Source organism: Mytilus galloprovincialis, chromosome 2 (genome assembly GCF_965363235.1).
Source record: "Mytilus galloprovincialis chromosome 2, xbMytGall1.hap1.1, whole genome shotgun sequence".
Classification (NCBI taxonomy): Eukaryota; Metazoa; Mollusca; class Bivalvia; order Mytilida; family Mytilidae; genus Mytilus; species Mytilus galloprovincialis.
This window is the reverse complement of record NC_134839.1, coordinates 31,867,386-31,891,170: the sequence shown is the minus strand read 5'-3', so window position 1 is coordinate 31,891,170 and position 23,785 is coordinate 31,867,386. Positions and strand designations below refer to the sequence as shown.

The 23,785-nt window shown below is 32.2% G+C and overlaps 2 protein-coding genes across 2 annotated transcripts in view; one reads left to right on the top strand and one right to left on the bottom strand.

Annotated features, from left to right (window-relative positions):
* The window catches only part of LOC143063371 (phosphatidylserine lipase ABHD16A-like), a 28,331-nt gene extending 13,973 nt beyond the window's left edge, over positions 1-14,358 (bottom strand). Inside the window, exons 1-11 of the mRNA XM_076235487.1 lie at positions 14,175-14,358; positions 9,855-9,911; positions 9,180-9,246; positions 8,388-8,474; positions 5,158-5,243; positions 4,419-4,492; positions 3,587-3,676; positions 1,802-1,875; positions 1,307-1,347; positions 840-941; positions 64-177 (exon numbers count right to left, since the gene is read on the bottom strand). Of these exons, the coding sequence (XP_076091602.1) occupies positions 64-177; positions 840-941; positions 1,307-1,347; positions 1,802-1,875; positions 3,587-3,676; positions 4,419-4,492; positions 5,158-5,243; positions 8,388-8,474; positions 9,180-9,246; positions 9,855-9,911; positions 14,175-14,261 (879 nt within the window). The 5' untranslated portion in view covers positions 14,262-14,358. The remainder of the gene's footprint in view (positions 1-63; positions 178-839; positions 942-1,306; positions 1,348-1,801; positions 1,876-3,586; positions 3,677-4,418; positions 4,493-5,157; positions 5,244-8,387; positions 8,475-9,179; positions 9,247-9,854; positions 9,912-14,174) is intronic.
* Positions 14,359-14,450: 92 nt separating this feature from the next.
* On the top strand, positions 14,451-23,785 carry LOC143063372 (calcyclin-binding protein-like). Its single transcript, XM_076235488.1, has 6 exons — positions 14,451-14,607; positions 17,080-17,290; positions 17,687-17,783; positions 20,657-20,756; positions 21,317-21,414; positions 23,432-23,785. Exons 1-6 carry the CDS (start codon positions 14,587-14,589, stop codon positions 23,577-23,579), a joined length of 675 nt encoding a protein of 224 aa, XP_076091603.1. The 5' UTR covers positions 14,451-14,586; the 3' UTR covers positions 23,580-23,785.

Below are 23,785 nucleotides of genomic sequence, written 5' to 3'. Positions count from 1 at the left end.
CAGAGCAAAATAAAATACCTCATCAACACAACTAATATTCCCCCTCGTGTGTATTATACTTACAGAACTTCCTGCAAACCCAGGATGATTCCATCCTAGAACAGAATATCCAGCTTCCATTGGTGTAACTGTACATCCAATCTCATAAAAACCTGCATTACCCTCACAGCATATTACCTATAATAAGTTCAAATTAAACCTAGCCAAAACTTCTTACACTTCACAGTTTAATACTCTAACAGCATATAGCCTTTTGTCAAAAATATTAGTATATATTCTAATTATCACTGAACCAGTATATATTTGTTTAGGGGCCAGCTGAAGGACGCCTCCGGGTGCGAGAATTTCTCGTTGCATTGAAGACCTGTTGGTGACCTTCTGCTGTTGTCTGCTCTATGGTCGGGTTGTTGTCTCTTTGGCACATTCCCCATTTCCATTCTCAATTTTAGTTCAATTTCAAATTTTAATCTTATTACACAACCAAATACTTGGTTTTCTGCAGTCAGTTTTCTTTAATTGCAACAATTTGTACATTAAAACTTTACACACTTTTAAAGATTATTAGGTAAATGAAATCCTTAAAGACTAACACACCTTCTCAAAACTTTCCAAGAGAATAATCAATTACGATTGCAACCACTGACTAACATCTGGTATCATTTAAAACAATGACAGCTAAAGTTTAAGAAATCAAAGTTGTTAAGAAAAAGTAGAAAGCAGATTAACCAAACTGTAAAAGAATAAACATGTATGTCTTTGGTTAACTTTGCTGGAGACCATTAAGTTTTGCATAAATTATAGGCAATTATATTGTATGTACATCCTAATGGTTAACCTACCACTGTTTTACCATTACTGCCAACTGAGTTACGTCTATCGAAGAAAAGAGTATCTATCTCATTCTTATCCTCTGTCTGTACCTTGGCTCTAATACCATGTTTCTGTTATAAAGAGGGATAGTTTTACATAGTGTTCAATTAATAACTGATAAAAAATTATAAGTAAAGTAACAGAGATTGTAAAATACATTATTTTGTGGATCTATTTGTTTAACAAAACATTTTTGTGTATATAGTTTGTTTAAAAATATTTGAAAAAAAATTATCATAAAAAAAACCATAAAACTTTGAGTGAATACAAGAACATTTTAATAAACTTACATGTATACCAAAATTTGACATTTGATGTATAAAGAGAATTGTGTTCACATCGTTTTGCTTTAAATGCTGAGTACAATGTTTTCATTTAAGTAGTGCCATTTCCATAACATTCTATAACATATGTTTACTTCAAAATTAAATATTACCTCTTCAATCAGTTTTGATCTATTCTGGCATAAAGTTGGTTCTATAACAAACAAAATGAATCTATTCAAAACAAAATTACAGAAATGTGAGTGACCTAAATAAAAGATACCTCCTGACAAATATTGAAATAGTTTGATTATCTCCCTTTAAAATGTAGGAACAGGATTACATTTTTCTTCATGCATACTCTTATGTGCTGTTCTACAACTGTAACCAATATTAATCTGAATTAACAAGGCCGATGGAAAGGCAGATAGTTGAAGATTTTTTGTTTACACCCCCCAAAACCTTATTTGTATACCAGAGTTCAAGTAATGTTAGAAAAATCAAATATTTCCAACAGTGATCTTTTCAAATTGTCCTAATACTCTCTTTAATGAGGCGACATAATTCATAATGTTTAATTTATTTGTAAGCAGGAAAAAATGAAGTCGAAAAAGTTATTTAAAAGGTTAATAATACTTAAGTTACACAAAGCATTAGCAATAATATACCTAGTAATGTATTCATCAGGGCTGTGGCTCCAGGATACATCATACGTCTACCAAATGTGTGTGCACACATATAGCTGCAAATCAGGACATATTTAATTCCATATGAAAATGGTATGAAAGAGCAAAATAAAAAATTCCATATTCAATGGCAAATTCCTACAAGATCAAATGGTGTTAATGTATTCATATAAAATATTTGAATCTGATAAGAGAGTTATTCGAAAGTGACCTACCGAATTAGACTATTGACCCCTATTTGTGACATTTTTACCTATTGTTTTTGTTGTTTTGTTCACACATCGTTGTCAATAAAGTGGAATTTGATGCGACTGTCATAGAAGTGAGAGCTTTAGTTAGCTTTAAAACCAGGTTCAATCCACCATTTTCTACATAAGAAAATACCTGTACCAAGTCAGGAAACTGACAGTTGTTATCCATTCGTTTCATGTGTTTGAACTTTTGATTTTGCCATTTGATTGGGGACTTTCCTTTTTGTATTTTCCTTGGAGTTCGGTATTTTTGTGATTTTACTTTTTAATAAGTAATGAGCAGGTTAAATTGTATGACCTTTATAAATGTATACTGTGGATACATTTATTTTCATGGGTACCAACTTTCCTGGACTGAGGAAATATTGTATTTGCGTAGACATTTGATTTCGTGGTTTTATCAAAGTCTTCATACAAACCTAAAGAGAATATGTAGTTCGTTGAATATTTAAAGGAGTAGGTCCAGTAAGACCCCTTTTTGGCCCCAAAATATAGCAGTTTAACAAAAATGTTAAAATGTAAACTTTTAGTTATTTATTGGACAGTAGAATGCTTCTGCTACATAAATATGGGTTGTTTTTGAGAATAGAATGCACATGTATCGGGTACTAGCACCATTAAGTCATGCTTAATTACTGAAATCTTCACAATTCTAGCATTTTAGTTAAATTTTAGACGGTTTTCGTGTAAAACGGAAGTGGCCGCATTCGTGTTCATCCTTAATATTGAAATGTAAGTTGTAATTTATGATAATACATAACATATATAAAGGTTGAGGATGAACACGGATGCGGCCACTTTCATTTTTGACAAAAACCATATGAAAAGTGACATTTTTCGGCATATTTGGTAGATTTTTCATATTTGAGTTTGGATCGGATCGTTTTTAATGACTAAATCAGATCAAATCTTTCACATTAACTAATTGAATCAAATGAAATAGACACTTCAGTGTTTAAAAAGTGGTCAAAATCTTTCGTTAGATGAACCTGGAATTTGAGGACAAAATCGGTCTTTACCGGACCTACTCCTTTGTGATTTACCCCAAACCACAAAATCAAGCAAATAAATGAATCCCTAGTAATGTTAACTGAGACATACTTGTATTAGCTGTTAGTTGCTTTCATCTAGCAGTCAGTAACTGCAAGTACTTTTAGATCTGTACTTAGTGTCTTTTGTTGTTAGGAATATATGAAACATGTCCCAGGTTACGGAAGTGTTGAGGGCTCACAAACATGTTTAACTCTGCCACATTCTTAGTGTGCCTGTCCCAAGTCAGGAGCCTATAGTTCAGTTGTTGATGTTTGTTCAAGTTTGTGATATCAATTGAATTGTTTCATATTTTTCATGTCATGGCCTTTTATAACTGGTATGGGTTTTTCTCATTGTTGAACACGTACTGTCTGACACCTAAAAATGCTAACATCCACTTCATTTGATCTTGGGCAGTTAGTTTTCTCATTGGCAATCATGCCACATCTTCTTATTCTAATATTCTAATAATTTCGGACCTTACCTAACTAGTGTTGCAGGATAATGGAATACTTTAGATAGACCTAATGTAGCAGAAGATTTTGGAACCTGTATCTTTGTTCTTTTCACTTCCCTGAAAATATAATGGTTCACCGTGATACCAATCTCTTATAATTCTATATCCGAAACATGCAAGAACTATGGTATGCAAATGGATAAGACATGTTTAAAAATATTTTAAAGTAGTAAATTAATATTTCTGATTGAAACTACATGAAAATGATTCACATTTTTTAAATTAGTAAAGACTGTCATACAAGTTGGTGATTTTGTGTTATAAAACCTGGTTTAATTGGTTATTTTTGTTTATCTGCATCAATTCAAGAATGTAAAGTAATATGAAACATGGTTTGTCCCATCACTTACACTTAATTATGTCAATTTTGAAGATGAATTCTCCATTTGTTTCAAGTTATTATGTTACTGTTTATTTGTTATCCCCAGTAAATTTGAATAGTTGAGTGTTTTTTAGATTAGCTATACAGTCAATATTAGAATCTGACATACATTTTACAATCTGACATACATTTTACAGTTTGACATACATTTTACAATCTGACATACATTTTACAGTTTGACACACAACCATTCAATGGATCAGCAGAGTAGATGGAATTTATATCGTGTTATTGTCATTATGGGTGCTTATAGGCAATATCATCAATTATTACAGTAAAATTACTTTGAATATGAGTACCACCAATATATAAAGAAATGAATGTTATTTTTAGTTATTACATAATTTTTTTATACAAATTGGAACTCTATATAATTAAAAAAAATTATAAAAAAACACATGATTTTTCTGTATTTACCTGTTATTTACATCACTCCATTTAAAATCAATTGGCCAACCCCAGAACTCAAAGTCAAAACCTGCTAACATTTTCTGTAAAAATAAAGCAGAATTTTAAAAAGTCCAAATCACTTTCAATATAAGTGAATTCATCTATTTATAAAATAAATAAAGGTTGAATTTATATATATATTCTTGACAGATTGTTGATGAAAGCATCAGATGACAGCAATATGCAAAATATAATTGGTACAGTGAAGTGCTTCCTGTTTGCATTTGTTGGGCATTAGGAAACCATTACTCAGACTATGAATAGTATCTGACTTTGGGTAAGGGAGCTACCATTTGATTTTTATGGGGGGGGCTAGGATGAAAAATTTTGTCCTGCATTTTTTTTTAGCTGTAATCTCTGTCCTGCCTTTTTATTTTTCACTCTGTTCGGTCCTGCCTTTTTTTTTTTTTTTAGTTTATCCTGACTTTTTTTTACCTAAATTGTCGTCCTGACTTTTTTTTTTTGCAAGTGTCTCATCCTGCCTTTTTTTTTACTCAAAACTCCTGTCCTGCCTATTTTTTTCAAATTTCATCCTAGCCCCCCCATAAAAATCAAATGGTAGCTCCCTAAGTATCAATCAAATAACTTATCTAAGTTATGAAAGTATAAAAAACAGACATTTTTAGGTCAACATATGTCTTGCAAAAGAAATTGACAGAACATGTTTCACAATGAACTATATTAGCATTATAAAATATAAATTTACCCTATTCTGTGGTGTACATGACTTCTCTGCTGCAAGCAGTACTTCAAGGAATAAGGTATAATCTGCATTATATGCTCTTCCCATACCTGACAAGATAAGGTTTATATAAACTAGTCCATAAAGAAAATCAAATTTCTGTTTAGCTTAATGCATAAAAAGTTGTTTCCAAGCATTTCATTTTAAAATAAATCAATAAATCAGATTTAATCCTCCATTTTTAATTAAAAGATAACTTTAACCTGATTACTTCCCTTGATACTTTGGTATTTTACATAAATTACTTCCCTTGATGTTTTTGTAATTTTACATTATTTACTTCCTGTGAAGCTTGGGCAATTTTACATAAATTACTTTCCTTGGTTCTTGGGTAATTTTACATAAATTACTTTCCTTGATTCTTGGGTTTTTCAACATTTATTACTTCCCTTGAAGCTTGGGTAATTTTACATTATTTTTGAGGTATCTGTTCCCAAAGACCCTAACACATATAAAAATAATTTATATCAATTAAGAAAAAATATGAAATTTCAATATACATTGATATACAACAAAAGAAAATTTCTGTTGATATGATATATAAAACCAGATGCATGGCGCAGCTTTATACAACCGCAGATGTCGAAACCTGAACACTTTGGGCAAGTATGGACACAACATTCAAGATTGATACAGCTCTGAATTTGGATTGCGATTTAAACATTTGAGACAGCATAGGTTTCTGCATCTTCGCTAGCCAAGGGGTACGATCCACTCCTGTTCCCCTCACCCTTGGCGGATTGAGATAAAATTTCGGAGACACAAGGTAAGAATTTTTATTGGTTGCAGTCGAAACTCGCTGCATCCAATCAAAAAGCGCCTATAACATGATCACGTGTAAATGTAGAAAGTGTTTGTAAACAATTGCCACATGTTTATTGTGCAACAAGTTTTTACATTCTATAAACATACGACTATATTTAGTGACAACTTGAATGTTTTTAATCAATTAGTAGAAGTTTCATGCACAAATGCATGAATGTTGACGTACATTTTCAGGGCCCAGCTTTATACAACCTCAGAGGTCAAACCCTGAATGGTTTGGGCAAGTATGGACACAACATTTAAGCTCGACACAGCTCTGAATTTGGATTGTGATTAAATAGTTGACACAGCATAGGTTTCTGACACAGAATGAATGTGGTCTAATGAACTTAAATTTTTTTTTTTGATTGAGCAATTTACTATGCTGTTGAATATTAATCCTCTCAAAGAAAAAATATTTGAAGAAATTTTCTTTTTAAATTCTGAAATCTGAAATGAGAAAAAAAAAATTGGCCCCACTCCAATTTTTTTTTCACTTCCCTCTTTCCCTTATTCCAAAAATGATCTCTATTCAAATTTCTAATGGAGTTTGCAACAATAACTACTCATATAAATACATCATAAAATATTAAAATATAAAATGTCTTACAGTCATGGTAAAAATTAATATTAATTAATAGTAACTTCTAAAAAAATAAATGGGGAATGTGTCAAAAAGGACACAGATGATGCCCCGCTAGCATATAATGTTATAAAGGGACATAGCTCAAGAACTGTAAAAGTGAAGCTGCCAAAAATTGGACTTAAAATGAGTATAGAGGTTATAAGTATTATATACACATTTCATTAAATTTAGTTGAGACAAACTTAAGATAAGAAACAGAAACTAAAAAATTCTTCAATTTTTCCATTTGTAAAGAGGCATAACCCTAGAATGGTAATCAAAGTGCTTGTAATCACTGAATGGTAAATGCTGTTGAAACTTTAAGACTTTAAATGTTTTTCTGCAGTCGATTCTTTGGCAGTTCAGATAATGAGAAACATTTATGGCATAAATCTGTACAAGAGTGCACCCGCTGAAATGTCTCGCCTTCTATACCAATCATTGATATTATGTAGATAGTCCTAAGTATAAAGCTTTATTACAACTGTCTCATAAACTTAACATTAACCAAGATAACTAAACAAAGACCAATGAACCATGAAAATGAGGTCAAGGTCAGATGAACCATGCCAGGCAGACATGTACGGCTAACAATGCTTTTATACAACATATATAGTTGACCTATTACTTATAGTTTAAGAAAAATAGACCAAAACACAAAAACTTAACACTGTGCAATGAACCATGAAAATGAGGTCAGGGTCAAAAGAAACCTGCGCTACTGACATAAAGATCATAAAATATTTCCATACACCAAATATAGTTGACCTATGGCATATAGTATTAGATAAAAAGACCAAAACTCAAAAACTTAACTTTGACCACTGAACCATGAAAATGAGGTCAAGGTCACATGACATCTGCCCGCTAGACATGTACACCTTACAATCATTCCATACAACAAATATAGTAGACCTATTGCATATAGTATGAAAAAAAAAGACCAAAACACAAAAATTTAACTATAACCACTGAACCATGAAAATGAGGTCAAGGTCCCATGACATCTGCCCGCTAATCATGTACACCTTACAATCATTCCATATAACAAATATAGTAGACCTATTGCATATAGTACGGAAAAAACAGACCAAAACACAAAAATTTAACTATAACCACTGAACCATGAAAATGAGGTGAAGGTCAGATGACACCTGCCAGTTGGACATGTACACCTTACAGTCCTTCCATACACCAAATATACTAGCCCTATTGCTTATAGTATCTGAGATATGGACTTGACCACCAAAACTTAACCTTGTTCACTGATCCATGAAATGAGGTTGAGGTCAAGTGAAAACTTAACAGTTGGTACTATAACCCCCAAAATAAATCTAAACTTTCTACTTGTGGTATCAAACATAGTGGTACAATTTCAGAGCAATTGAATTACTTATACACAAGTTAATATCCTGAAAGTAGAAAAATGCTTGTTTTTGGCCCCTTTTAGGCCCCTAATTTGTAAACGGTTTGGACCGTCACATCAAAAATCAATCCCAATCTTCCTTTTGAGGTATTGAACCTTCTTATCAAATTTCAAAGAGATCCATAAACGCAAACTTAAGTTATTGTCAGGGCACCAAATGTGTCTGCGAACAACACAGATGACGACATCATACCATTATACAACGCAAAAATTTGTTTGCGGTCGTATAAAAATCAGTCAGTGTAAGCCTTGATAGAAAAGAACATATACTTTACAAATGTATCTTGAATTTATCAGTACTATTAATTAGTACAGTATCTTTGATAGTATAAAACTCACCCCTTATCATATATGCCAGACCATATACAAATGAAATTGACAATACATAACCAAGTAATGTTTTACCGCCTTCCTGAGTAAAATATCCTGTAAAATATTAAACCATTTATGTGAGAGATCAAAATACATATTTCACAAAAGCACAAAAATAGAATTGACATGTTAACTTTTTTAAAACCTGGTAGAAACAATTACATTGTTAGAGCATGTCAAGAAGGTACTAGTACATCTAAATATTTAAAACCTGCTAGCATGTGAAAATACCTATTTGGGTTTAAGTGCGCGACCAAATTTTCAAGGGTTACAATTTTTGTGGAATTTCTGTGTCACTGTGCACTGTATTTTTTAACTCTAGAAGGATTTTAACTTGTTTGATGATCCTGAAATCAGGATTTGGGTTGAGGCATGACGATTGGGATGAAAAAAAATTGTGATTTTTGGCAGGTCTGATATTTGAATATAATTTAATTTTGGATGTAATTCGTCTTCTGATTGGCTGACCTTATTTTGTTATGAGCCCATAGACATAATTTAATCTTGTGACCGTGACGTCATCAACGTTTTTTCATGGTTTTCTACCGTTTAAAATAGAATTTAGAATTAAATTATAAGAAATGACTGTAATATTTTTTCTGTCTATTCGAAATAACATAAAAAATGTGGTGCACACTGTTAAATAACCCGCTACGCGCATTATTCAGTGTGCACCAAATTTTTAATGTTATTTCTTCATAGAGAGAAAAAATATTACAGTCATTCCTTAAATAATATAATCATGTTTGTCTAACTTACCTCTTCTGTACAGGATGGTTAGTACTACCGGTGAGGTCCAGTAGGAAAACGAGTAACAAAATCTTATCTGAAAATTAAACATATTTGTTTTAAATTCTGTTCAAACTCATGTTGTTTCAAGCGTATGCTCCTGTTTATTTGATGATTATTGTTTTTTTAAGAGAAAACACAAGTATTTTATAAAATTGATATTCTGTAAAATTGTGATTTTATATAAATGTACATTGTATATATATACAAATATATACAAAAATTCCAGATATGTTTTTGATTGACCTTGAATTTTCTTACAAATTTCTTAACAATACCTTGAGAGTGCCATCTGGAAATAAAAAAAAAAAAAAAATGAGAAAAAAATTTGATACCCAGTAATTTCTTATATCTATAAAATGTAGTTAGGAATTTTATGGTGATGTGTTGCACATTCATGTACATGTATTTGAAACATGGTAAATGTGGCATGGATTATTATGGCAATTTGTGGTTCATATCTCTGCAATGAGGAATGAATTTTTGTGGCAGCTTGCTACACATATCTTTGCAATGTGGCCCATGGGTTGAATTTTTATGTGGACTTGCTACACATATCTTTACAATGTGGCCCATGGGTTGAATTTTTATGTGGACTTGCTACAAATATCTTTACAATGTAATTTTGGTATTTAGATAACTCACCACATTAATAACTTTGTCAGCACCGGATTCTACTATATTGGGAACATATGCTTTACCCTAAAATATAATATCACATTCATGACATTTCAAATGTAAAACTACTTTGTAATATGCATGATCCCATTGGTTTTCTTCACTACATCATTCGATATACATTGTAGAAGCAATTATAAAGTTTATCCTGCATATTGACGATCACAAATTAAGACACTTGATGAATTTTAATCATGTTAATATTGCAGGGTACAGGCAGGCCTCTCTATTTATTAGTATATGACATCATAAAGTTGTGCATTATCGATGAAGACGATGATCATGAGCTCCTGAATTACAGTTCCCTTAAAACAGTCTTTCATAAAAAAAAACAATGCTTGACTCCCTCCTATCAGCAAACCAGATGCTCTGCAGGGCACAGCTTTATATGACCGCAGGTCTAACCCTGAACGGTTGGGGCAAGTATGGACACAACATTCTAGTTGGATACAGCTCCGAATTTGGATTGTGATTAAAGTTGACACAGCATAGGTTTCTGACACAGAATGAATGAGGTCTAATGAACTAAATTTTAATTTTTTTGCTTTTGAGCAAGTCACTATGCTGTTAATATTAATCCTCTCAAAAATAAAATATTTGAAAAAATTTCTGAAATCTGAAATGAGAAAAATTGCAACAATTTTTTTTCTCACCTCCCCTTTTCCCTTATTCCAAAAATGATCTCAATTCAAATTTCTAATGGAGTTTGCAACAATAACTACTCATTTAAATATATCATAAAATATTAAAATATAAAATGTCATACAGTCATCATGGTCATGGTTAAAATTAATATTTATTAATAGGAACTTCTAAAAGATAAATGGGGAATGTGTCCAAAGGGACACAGATGATGCCCCCGCTAGTATATAACGTTATAAAGGGACATAACTCAAGAACTGTAAAAGTGAAGCTGCCAAAAATTGAACTTAAAAGTTGATTCATGATCAACTACTATGGGGGTCTCATTGGGGGGTTCCGATCCCGGATCCTGCTTATTGTTTTGTCAGATTCCCGTATCCCGCTTACACTATGTATGTAAGCAATTCTCATTTTTTTGTCATTTCCTGTATTCGCGACACAATAATTTGACTTTCACGTGTCTCGCTTACAAAAAATGGACAATCCCAGGTCACGCTTAGACCCCAATGAGACCCACTACTATTCTGGACAAAGAAAGATATCTCCAATTTTCAAAGAAGAATTCATAAAGCATATATTGGCTTTAGGTGATTCAACAACCATTCTGAACAAAGAAAGATAACTCCAATTTATTGTCTTGAAACTACAAAAATGCTTGTTTTTGGCCCCTTTGGACCCTTAATTCCTAAACCTTAGGGACCATAACCCCCAAAATCAATCCCAAACTTCCTTTTGTGGTTATAAACATTGTGTTAAAATTTTATTGATTTCTATTTACTTATACTATTAAAGTTCTTATCCTGAAACCATCCGTCTTCGGACGACGCTGACAACGACGACATGAAACCAATATACGAGTGCAAAAATTTTTGCAGTCGTATAATAACCCGATCTTGATTCAGATAATTAAAGGGCATATGGGGTCAAATTTCTTGAATAAATAAATAAATAAATAAATAAGCTTTATTTAGAGTCGGCATGGTATATAAAACATAGACAAACATAAGCTCTAATGAGCTTTTAACCGACATTTTTTTTTTTGAAAGAAAGGGCATGGCGTCAGAAAAAAGTGCATTGTGTTGGGCCATACGAAATGTCTTTAGATAAAACACTACAGTACAGTCCTGAATTCTATTATTCGAGTTAAGGCCTAAAAAAAAAATGTTGTGTTTCCGGTCACCCGACCGACCGTCCTTCAGACCCCCGACTCAAAAGTTTTTAAAGCTGATGTGGGAAAAAAAATAATTTGTATACCTACTGACCGTTTTTTCTGAAAGAAAATAAAAAAAGTCTAAGTCCCTCGATCTTTTTATCGCCCCAAAAGAAAACAACGCTAATTTTAAACTCGAGGCTTATTTTTAGAATGTACTGGAAAGTGGAATCTTCTTGGCTAATTATATATGCGGGAGCATGCGCAGTAGTTATTTTCGTTTGTCAGTGTTTGAACATGGCAACACAACGCATGCTATTCAATGTTCAACGCGGAAAGTGTGACCATTTCGCGGAGAAAAAAATATTTCTAAATTCTACAGAAAGTAACACCTTTTTTGACATTAGCAATGAAATTCATCCAATGTCTAACATCGATGAAAAAAAATACACAACACAAATTTTGTGCTCGGCCACTGGCAAAAATGACCGGAGAAAAATGACTGGGGATTGATGACAATAACGTACACAACTGTTGGAACAATGCAATCTTTTGGAATTAAATTTATCAAATTTTCATGCCAGACCCTTCTTCTAAATGAACATGATATTAATCCATCTGAAACTGGTCAGCCAATCAACGCTTTAGACATTCTGATGAAAAGCCACAGATGCTTTGCCAAAAGAAAGTGTCCTGCCAGGCACAGTGTATATAATATATTTGTCTATCTGTAGGTTTGGGATGATGTTTGGTTCATGTTCCTATAAATGAATCTGCCCCACATCTTCTCAATTTCTTTCTCTGACAATCCCAAACATTTTGTCCTGAAATAGGGGAATTGGGTTTAAAAAGCTAATATCCTAGGGGAAGTGCTGCCCAATTTTTTTTTAATTTTGGACTTAGTTTTTTTTCAGGGGGATTTTAAAAGGGGTAAACTAAAAGTTATCTCGGGGAGATTTTTAAAGTGGGTAATCAATCTCTTTCTATTAAATCCCAAACTATATAGTGTCCATGCCTTTAAACAAAACCGAGACAGCAATGAAGCATAATATTATTAAAAAAAAAAAAAAAAAAAAAAAAATCCTTACCGTCCCTTCAAAATTTCAAGGGGGTGATCAGAAACACAACATTATTTTTTTTAGGCCTGACAGATTCGAAAAATTTGTAAAGCAGATTCAGTTAAAAGTATAGTGAAAATAAAAAGTAATTTTCTCTCTTTAATCAAAGGTTGAATCTGGCATTATACTTAGACCTAAATCACTTATCCGCGACTAGTCCCAAGAGGAATACAAGTTTGTGATATCTATTTGTGCAGTATGAAACTTTGAACTTGTAAATATAAAAAAGAAGATGTGGTATGATTTCTAATGAGACAACTATCCACAAAAGACCAAAATGACACAGATATTAACAACTATAGGTCACCGTACGGCCTTCAACAACGAGCAAGATCAATACCGCATAGTCAGCTATAAAAGGCCCTGATAAGACATTATGTAAAACAATTCAAACGAGAAAACTAAAACGGCCTTATTTATGTAAAAAAATGAAGGAAAAACAAATATGTAACACATAAACAAACGACAACCACTGAATTACAGGCTCCTGACTTGTGACAGGCAGAATCTGGGTCCGTTCGCGCCCATTCACGTTCGCACCCACTCATTTTCGCCCCCTTTCACTTTCGCACCCTACATGTTCACCCCCAATTTTAATTGGTTTTGTGTTTAATAACTTTGTAATCAAGTTTTGGCAAGTAGTATTCTTATAAGTATAATTGTCCTCAAAATAAAGTGAGACAGCGTTTTTTTTTGTTTTTTTTTTCTGTTGAATAAATCTTAATCATGTTTTGGATAGTGTATCTTTAAAAAAAAATAATAACGCTTTCTAAATAAATTGGGATTCTGTCAACGTTTTATTTTGTGTTGAATAACTCTTAATCATGTTTTGGTTTAATAGTGTATTGCTATATTTTATTGTTTCATAGTTTCAGATCAAAGGTACCAAGCTGTTAAAAACAATTAATAAATTATCTTTTGTGTTTTACAAGTTTAAAATCTTCAATCTTTTACTCATACCACGCTATAAATAAATTCAGTATTTACACGAAAGCAATTAAAAACAACAATCATGATTTTCCAATTATTCAACTGGAATTTGAATTAAAATTGGGCGCGAACGTGTAGAGTGCGAACGGACCTTGGGTGCGAACGTGCGAGGTGCGAACGTGTAGGTTGCGAAAGTATATTGGGCGCGAACGGACCTGATATCTGACAGGCACATACATATATAATGTGGCGGGTAAAACATGTTAGCGGGATCCCAACCCTCCCCTAACCTTTGACAGTGGTATAACAGTACAACATAAGAACGAACTATAAAAATCAGTTGAAAAAGGCTTAACTCATCAGATGCACAAACATATAAGTGGACGTGACCCGGTGCTTATACATACCTTACTTACTAACTAATTTGGTTAATTTATGATTAATCACCTGATGGGTATCATCACTGTGTTTTCTAAATAACCGAGGTCCCCTACAACATCTGTATAGATTGTATATTTGCCGAATTAATGACATTTTGCTTGTTCAACAAAACATCTCTAATGAGTCAATGTCAATTATGTTTATATTGAGAAAGGATGAAAACACATAGTTTCAAACCCTTCAATAACAAAGAAAAGGAAAATTCGGGGTTGAACATCCTATTTAATGTAAAGTCTAGAGAATTTCGAAAAGATAACTGCACTTAAATCAGTTGTATGTTTTTTTCAAGGTAAAATATCAAATACAAATTCAAACACTAATACTATCAATAAATTGAACTTTCCAGAATCGAAAGTGAAAGTTGGATAGACCAACTTGCCTCTCACAACCGAAAATCAATAATTCCCTCAGTTTAATCATGGAAAAACAAATTGAAGAAGTAAGTATATGATGTTCATTCCCATCCACTTGTAGTCACACGCTTTACTGCATAATTTTTTACACGTGCCATTTTTATAAAATTTTGGTTTCGGTTTGATATTGATAGTGCATGGCACCCTCCCCCTTTTTGAAAAAAAAAGATAACAGAACATAGAAAATTAAAGACCTTGCAACACAAACCCAGGTGCTCTGGAAGGGTGAGCAGATCCTGCTACACATGTGGTACCACAGGAGTTTGAAATCATACCAATAACGGGGTAAAACTATACCAAACTTGGCTATCACAGTTGAGCTTCTCTCGAAGAGATGGGCGACAGGAATGCAATGCATTTTCCTATTTTTTTTAAAGGGACGTTTTGGGTCAGAATAAACTTACTGTGATAGTTGAGTTTGGTATAGTTTTACCCCGTTATTCATAGGATTTCAAACTCCTGTGATAGAACATATCTGCTATCATCTGAGAAACATAGATTTTCCATAGCAGTCAACCAACTTGTGATGGCATTCATAAAATTTACAAAGGGGTGATTTCAACTTCACCATTTTGAACTCTTGAGTTTTATGGCTTAACTCCTAGTGTATATTTCATTTGAGGGAAGAAATACCTTTACTGTCATTTTTCAAATGATAATTTCGGTTAACATTAACATAAATTGGTTAAAATTTAACTATTAATCCACATTACTAGTCCCCCCCCCCAATCCTCCCTATATATTGCTCCTCAATCTATTTAGGGACTATGTTGTGAATACTAAGATACTTTCCCTTTTGGGGCCCGAACCAAACGCTGAAAAGATACAGTGCAAATGAAGCATCTGTTTTACACTAATCAGAGATCAGTAAGGGGCCCAAGATATGTTAACCGGTTCTTAGTTAGAAGTATAAACTGAACAAACACAGGTTTGGGACAAAGAACCACAGTTTAATATTTTCTTTGCATATCAATAAAGCAATACATGTAAACATAATTACAAACAAAGCAAATTCCAGTTGAAAATCTGTGGTACTCCTAACACAAAGTACATAATAACTGTGAGTTCTTTAAAGAAAACATTACTACTCTACTTATTAACAATATATTTTAATAAACATGATAAAAGGCTGAAATGACAAAGCAATAAAGTAAAAACTATCCTCTAGGGAGCGGAGGGTGGGAATAAATAATTTCCCAGAAAATTAGAATGTCTGCTCCAAGCAAGCGTTGCTTTCAGAATAATTATGTGCTTGTGCCTAAAACAAAAGCCCTGTTAATTAAGCGCTGATTGGTTAATTCAAATGCAGTGTTAATTTTGATTGGTTAATTAGGATAATCTCGAAAAGCAATTAGTAAACGAGATTTCACATGCAGCAGCAACTGGGAAACCCCCAAGCTGATTGGACCAAATAGCAGACAGGGATTCCCAATTAAAATTATATGTACCAGCATTGCACTAAAACGTATTGTGTATTAATAATCTATTTATACAAAATAGTTCCTGATTCTTCAAAATATACATATCATGATTCATGATTCTTTAGAGCTCTGAGGTTCTCAAATGATTATTCTGTTTCTGTTAATTTCAGAAACGATTTATTGTGATTTACCAAAAGCATTCATTTTTTTTTTATAAACGTATTTACACTTTTGGTATTTATAGCTGTATTTTGCCTTGGAATGACCTTATATCACCTCCGAATAACCTTTTGACGTCAAGCAATAATCACTTTTTAGTTGTGACTTCAAATATTTTGAATTATGGAGTCAAAGTTTACAGGAACCTGTGTATTGTTATATATATATACTGCAGCTGTCCTATTTGAGCAGTCAAATTGCATTGACTGTATATTCATATGTGATATACAGTCACTGACCGTATATCACCTTGTTTATGACGTTGACAATGCGTTTCCGTAGAGTTTTATTTATGACGTCAATAAAACACACAGGTTCGCGGAAATTTTACGTCGTCCGCTTCAAATTAAAAAATGATGGTTTTTACCCTAAATACTTCATTTAGAACACTTATAAGAGTTGCAGTATATAAAGAATAACCATACATTGTCTCGAAATATCAATCGGTTATTTGTACTCGGCTCGAAACAGGTAGAAATGCTCGGTACAGCCTCGCTTTCTACCTGTTTCTTAGCCTTGTACAAATAACATTGATATTTCGAGACAATGTATGGTTATTCTATATGTAATGGCAGACAAATTTGCATACAAGTGTAAATACGTCTATTGTCATGATTGTCATAAAGAAAATACATATGTTATCGTCATGCACCAAAAATTACTCTGTAAGTCATTTGGCAAGTTTTTTTATTATTTATTTGGTTTGAAGGTACCCCTATGATGACCCTCATATTTATAAGGCCTGGGACTATTATACTAACTGTTTACAGAATGACAGTTGTGTTTAAAATAAAGTTTTCATGTATGATATTATCTTGCTATATATGTAGCTTTCTTTATTTTTAATTTCTTTATTAGTTGAAGAGTGATATTGAAGAAATTAACAGTTTACTGGAATCTGCTTGTCGAACACGAGTTAAAGATCTTCTTGGATTGGATAAAAGAAAATTGGAAACTGAGTTAATACAAAAACAGGATCGCCTTAAAAGTTCAACAGAACAAAAATCAATACCTGGAACAACAGTGAAACCAAAGACAGGACCTTACACAGTCACGATACATAACTATGGTGAGTTATGAATGTTCTTATCAAAATATTAAAGGAGATGCAGTATGATTGCCGATAAGACAAATATCCCCCTATTATTAGTAATGGATGTTCCGAAGCTCATTCTTAAAATCCAACCTTTCATTAAAAAATCAGTATGACAATCTGTACATTTTCATGCAAATGTTTTGTTCAGTCAATGACTATATATAGATATCATGTAGAACCATTCCAGATTTAAACTTAAATTTTTTACAACGTTTCTTTTTCAAATTGTAAATAGATATAAAAGCTGTTTCCTAAATTAAATGAAGGCCAAATTGTTTCTAAAAAACAAAAGTTCTATGATTTTGACAAAAGACAAATGAATTTAGCAAGGATTAAAAAGTATTTTTCTGATTTTTGAATTCCTTTCAGCATGGGATCAATCAGAAAAGTTTATGAAACTGTATGTCACCTTGAAAGGTGTACAATCTTTACCTAAAGATCAAATTACCACTCAATTCACTAAAAGGTAAGTTAGGATAATGTTGTAGTTTTGAATGACCTAAATATCTATGGAAAAACATATTTAAAACTTAAAATGAACAAGGGTCCTCTTTAAAGAATAAGGAATACAGTCATGACTGTAACTGTTCCGAATCAAACATAGAAGCTACTGTACTTAAAGTGTCTTTCTTGATTAAACTAGCTAACATGTATGCTCAAAGCTAATTTTTTTGATAAATACTGTGGATTCATTATTATTAGCTCACCTGGCCTAAAAGGCCATGTGAGCTTTTCTCATCACTTGGCGTCCGTCGTCGTCGTCGTCGTCGTCGTTAACAATTTTTCAAACATCTTCTCCTCTGAAACTACTGAATGGATTTGAATGAAACTTAAAATGATTGTTCCTTAGATTATCCTGCACAAAGTGTGTGCTTCGATTTTTGATCCGTCAAAAAACATGGCCGCCGTTACTTAAAATAGAACATAGGGGTCAAATGCAGTTTTTGGCTTATATCTCAAAAACAAAAGCATTTAGAGCAAATCTGACAGGGGTAAAAATGTTCATTAGGTCAAGATCTATCAGCCCAGAAATTTTCAGATGAATCGAACAAACCATTGTTGGGTTGCTGCCACTTAATTGGTAATTTTAAGGAAATTTTGCAGTTTTTGGTCATTATCTTGAATATTATTATAGATGAAGATAAACTGTAAACAGCAAAAATGATCAGCAAAGTAAGATCTACAAATAGGTTAATATGACCAAAATTGTCAATTGACTCCTTAAGGGGTAAATGTCCTTTAATGACAATTTTTCACAATTTGTTCATCATATTTGCTAACTTTAAAAAATCTTCTCCTCTGAAACTACTGAATGGATTTGGAAGAAACTTAGCATGATAGTTCCTTAGATTATCCTGCACAAAGTGTGTGCTTCGATTTTTGATCCGTCAAAAAACATGGCCGCCCTTACTTTAAATAGAACATAGGGGTCAAATGCAGTTTTTGGCACACATGTCTAGCTGACAGGTGTCATCTAACCTTGACCTCATTTTCATAATTCAGTGGTCAAAGTTAACTTTTTTAGTTTTGGTCTATTTTTTTAATACTTTATGCATTAGGTCAACTATATTTGGTGTATGAAAATATTTTATGATCTATATGTCGGTTACGCAGGTTTTATTTGAACTTGACCTCATTTTCACAGTCCATTGCTAAGTTTTAAGTGTTTGTGTTTTGGTCTCATTTTCTTTATTTATAAACAGTAAGTCATATATATTTGTAATATTGAAGAATTGTTAGCTGTACATGTTTGCCTGGCATGGTTATATGTTCAATAAGGCATTGTTTACCAGGTGAGCGATTCAGGCTCTTGAGAGCCTCTTGTTCATTGGATACTAAGTTCTTTGGGTTTCCTTGGGTTTCGTTGGAACAGTTGAACCACAGATTTAAATATTCAATGAATTACAAATTTTCTTAAAGTCTTTCTACATATGAGGGGGAGGACAGGGGTAAGGGAGACAGGGAGAAAGGGGGTAGGAGAAAGGAGAAAGGGGGTGGGAGAAAGGAGAAAGGGGGTAGGAGAAAGGAGAGGAAGGCTGGGAGAAAGGAGAAAAAGTTGGAGAAAGGAGAAAAAATAAAATATCTCTCCTTTTAAAAAAATTTCTAATATTTCAAGAAAAAATATCTCAAAAGGAGATGTTTTATTCCAATGGGAGAAAGGAGAACGGGGTAGGAGAAAGAAGAAGAGGGGTGGAAGAAGGGAGAAGGGTACCCCCCTGTCCTACCCCTCACATATTGTATGCACAGATTGGCAAAACAAAGAAATCAAGTATCCATGAAAAGGCAAGGTTTCCGCAATCCACGAAAAATTGGTACCAACGAAAACAAATGAATCCACAGGAAAATGTACTAGGAATATCAATTTTATAACAGTTTGTACTTTAGTACTTAATAGGTTAACAGGTACTGCCATAGAAAAATAGGTCAACAGGTACTGCCATAGAAAAATAGGTCAACAGGTACTGCCATAGAAAAATACATAAGTGTTTGCTTAGGGGACAAAAAAATTAAAATCTATTTATATGCTAATAAGATGAGGATCTTCAAAAAAGTGCATATATGTCGTGTACAAGTTGTGATTTTGTACAGGTTATAACATGTACAAAAATTTTATACATGTTATAATTTGTACAATGCAAAAATACAAGTTATAACATGTACAAAAGTACCTCGTACATGTTATAACCTGTACAAAATATTGCTTAAAAATGGGTTTAACTTGTACAAAATTTGGTTGGGGGGGAAATGTTTCTATCATTGCAAAGCATTTCTTTTTGATACAGTTAATGACTAGATAAATAGCTTTTAATAATTACTTAAATACCTTAAGGTGGAATGGAAGTCTGAATTAGAAATAATAGAATTTGTTCATACTTTGCCAAAATGTAGTATATAATGTGAAATGATAAAAGATATATAAAAAAATAATAGGTCATCGGGCATTTTTTTAAGCTATGGATTGTGTGACAATCTGACACATTATGTATGGATTATAGAGGAAAAAACATCATTGTGTGATAAGAGGCTAAACTGAATAATAAATTGTCAAATGAAATAGGAGGAGATAGCTTATAGTAAATGATTTGATAATATCAATAGAAAAGATAGGGTCACTGTGCGTTTTTTCCCGGCTAAAATATAAATAGCAAAATTTCATGTAGATTCCTTCAGAAATGCACTATTTCGGAGTAATATCCCCATAAATTGCTAGTTTTAAACATAAAAAATCTAGCAAATCTTTATATGTAAAAATATTGATATTGATAATTTAAATATAACAAATATAATTCATCAGTTTTTGAAAGCGATTTCTCATGCAAGATTTTTTTCATTTTCCAGAACCATCAGATTAACAGTGAACGACTTGGATGGTAAAAATCATGAACTTTATATTTCCAAACTTTTTGAGGATATACAACCCAGTGAAAGTTTTTTCAAGGTAAAATTAGAAGTTTGATATTTATATCAATCAGTTTATCAATAATATACATTTTGTACAGGTAAACTGAGGTAAATACAGGAAGGTTATACATATTGCACTTAGTCCTTGAAATATTCACAGATAAAATGGTAAAATTAAGAATCCACAAAAGACAAAAATACTTTTAGTACATGGATGATCATGGATGTGCTGAATAAAATTGCTGATTGTAGTGAGCACGGAATGATTCTTGGTTGTTTGTAGGCCTGCATTCTGCTTACGGTAGCAATGCTCAAAGGCTTAAGGGAGATAGGCAATCTGCTGAAATACCTCTGCGATTATTTATGGTGCATTGACATAAAATATTTCAGATTTTAGAGTTCTGTGTGTTATTGTACACTAATGATATTTTACTCCAACTTGTTTCTGCCAATAACGTTAGTCATATTTATTATGATTATCCTGTTTTTAACCTGTGATACCTGTACATGTTAAATGAATGATATTTAACCAAAGAAATTAAGGTATAAATGCTTGTGTGTAAAGAGATATGACAATTTTGTTTTCCATTATTACAGATTAAAACAGACACTGTCCTGGTAATGATGAGAAAGGACAATACAAAAACCTGGTCACATGTCACCCAGCGAGAACATAAAGAAAAGGAAGCCAAAAAGTAAGAAATGCTATTTTTTATTCATTTTGCATTACCAATAATTCCATCTTTTATCCATCTTTTTTACATTTTTTTGTATTGCCTGCTATAAAAGTCATGAAATTCAAAACCATGATTAAGCAAAATGAAAACTTCTTAGCCAAATTTATATATTGATAAAATATTTATTAAGAATTTCGTGTCTAATATTGTTTAATAAACGTTTTTTTGTACTTAATGTTGCATTATAATGTCTGTCCTTACTTCCCAAAATTAGTTTCTATTCTCTAACTTTAGTTTGCCTGAATTTAGTGATTTAACTTTTACACATTACTTATTAGCACAAACACAGATCAAGTTTGAATTTTGGTGATGTCACTATTACTGTTAGTTATGCCCCTGTTCAAATGAAAAAAATACTGATTCTCTCGTTTCCTTTTTCTAACATAATGCTTCTTATCACAAAACTCAGATCAAGTACAAAGTTAGGTATCGTCACTTCTACCATTTTTGTCGAGCCTTCGACTTTAGTCGAAAAAGCGAGACTAAGCGATCCTACATTCCGTCGTCGTCGGCGTCGTCGTCGGCGTCAACAAATATTCACTCTGTGGTTAAAGTTTTTGAAATTTTAATAACTTTGTTAAACTATACTGGATTTCTACCAAACTTTGACAGAAGCTTGTTTATGATCATAAGATAGTATCCAGAAGTAAATTTTGTAAAAATAAAATTCCATTTTTTCCGTATTCTACTATAAATGGACTTAATTTTTTTGCGGGGAAACAAAACATTCACTCTGTGGTTAAAGTTTTTAGAATTTTAATAACTTTCTCCAACTATCCTGGGTTTGTACCAAACTTGAACAGAAGCTTATTTATGATCATAAGATAGTATCCAGAAGTAAATTTTGTAAAAATAAAGTTCCATTTTTTCCGTATTTTACTATAAATGGACTTAGTGTTTTTCTGCGGGGAAACAAAACATTCACTCTGTGGTTAAAGTTTTTAGAATTTTAATTACTTTCTTAAACTATCCTGGGTTTGTACCAAACTTGAACAGAAGCTTGTTTATGATCATAAGATAATATCCAGAAGTAAATTTTGTAAAAATAAAATTCTCTTTTTCCGTATTTTACTTATAAATGGACTTAGTTTTTTTCTGCGTGGAAACATTACATTCACTCTGTGGTTAAAGTTTTTAGAATTTTAATTACTTTCTTAAACTATCCTGGGTTTGTATCAAACTTGGACAGAAGCTTGTTTATGATCATAAGATAGTATCCAGAAGTAAATTTTGTAAATAAATAAATCCATTTTTTTCCATATTTTACCTTTAAATGGACTTAGTTTTTCTGCGGGGAACCATTACATTCACTCTGTGGTTAAAGTTTTTAAAATTTTAATAACTTTCTTAAACTATCCTGGGTTTGTACCAAACTTCGACAGAAGCTTATTTATGATCATAAGATTGTATCCAGAAGTAAAGTTTGTAAAAAGATTACTCTGTTTTTTCTGTAATTTAATTTTAAATGGACTTAGATTTTCTTACAATCATTAAATAGTAACAAGAGGAATATTTTTATTGATTTTTTTCCTCATTGTTGTTGAGCCTGCGATTTACAGCAAAAATAGGCGAGACACTGGGTTCCGCGGAACCCTTACAAATTTTTGAGTTATGTCCCATTATAACAATTATATGCCAGCTGGGGCATTATCTGTGTCCCATTTACACATTCCCCATTTATTTTAAGATTTACGGAAACAATAAGAGATAATTAAGTACAAGTTCGTTATTGAAGAAAGAAATATGTTACATTTGATTTTGCCATGTGATTATGGACTTTCCGAATTGATTTTCCTCTAAGTTCAGTATTTTTGTGATTTTACTTTTTACATATGATTCATATACTATATTACAAATTTTCTACTCTAAATAAAAGAAAGTTTTACGAGGCACTTTTTCATCTATTTTTTATGCTCGTTTTAAATTAAAAAAAAATCAATCTGAATCAAAGTTTATGTTGACTTATTTGTTTCAGACCGAAAGTGGATGAAAATGCTGATCCTAATGACAGTTTGATGACCATGATGAAACAGATGTATGAAGACGGAGATGATGAGATGAAGAAAACTATAGCAAAGGCCTGGAGTGAAAATAGGAACAAACAATCAAAAGACACGGAATAATTCCAATCATCAACACATACATGTACATAGGTTCAGTCATCAACACATACATGTACACAGGCTAGCATAATTGACAGCAAAAAGTAGCATAGATTTTAAAATGTATCAAATATTTGAAGAATGATTATCTCATCAATGTAGAATTTCATACTAATTGTGTTAAACTGTCATAATCATGTATCAACTAATAAATATCTGACTTTGTA

Excerpts from the sequence above, each read along its gene's own strand:
- LOC143063372 (XM_076235488.1), top strand. The coding sequence starts at position 14,587 with ATGGAAAAACAAATTGAAGAA. Across the intron at positions 17,784-20,656 it reads ACCACTCAATTCACTAAAAG|AACCATCAGATTAACAGTGA; the intron begins GTAAGTTAGGAT and ends TTCATTTTCCAG. Across the intron at positions 20,757-21,316 it reads CCAGTGAAAGTTTTTTCAAG|ATTAAAACAGACACTGTCCT; the intron begins GTAAAATTAGAA and ends CCATTATTACAG.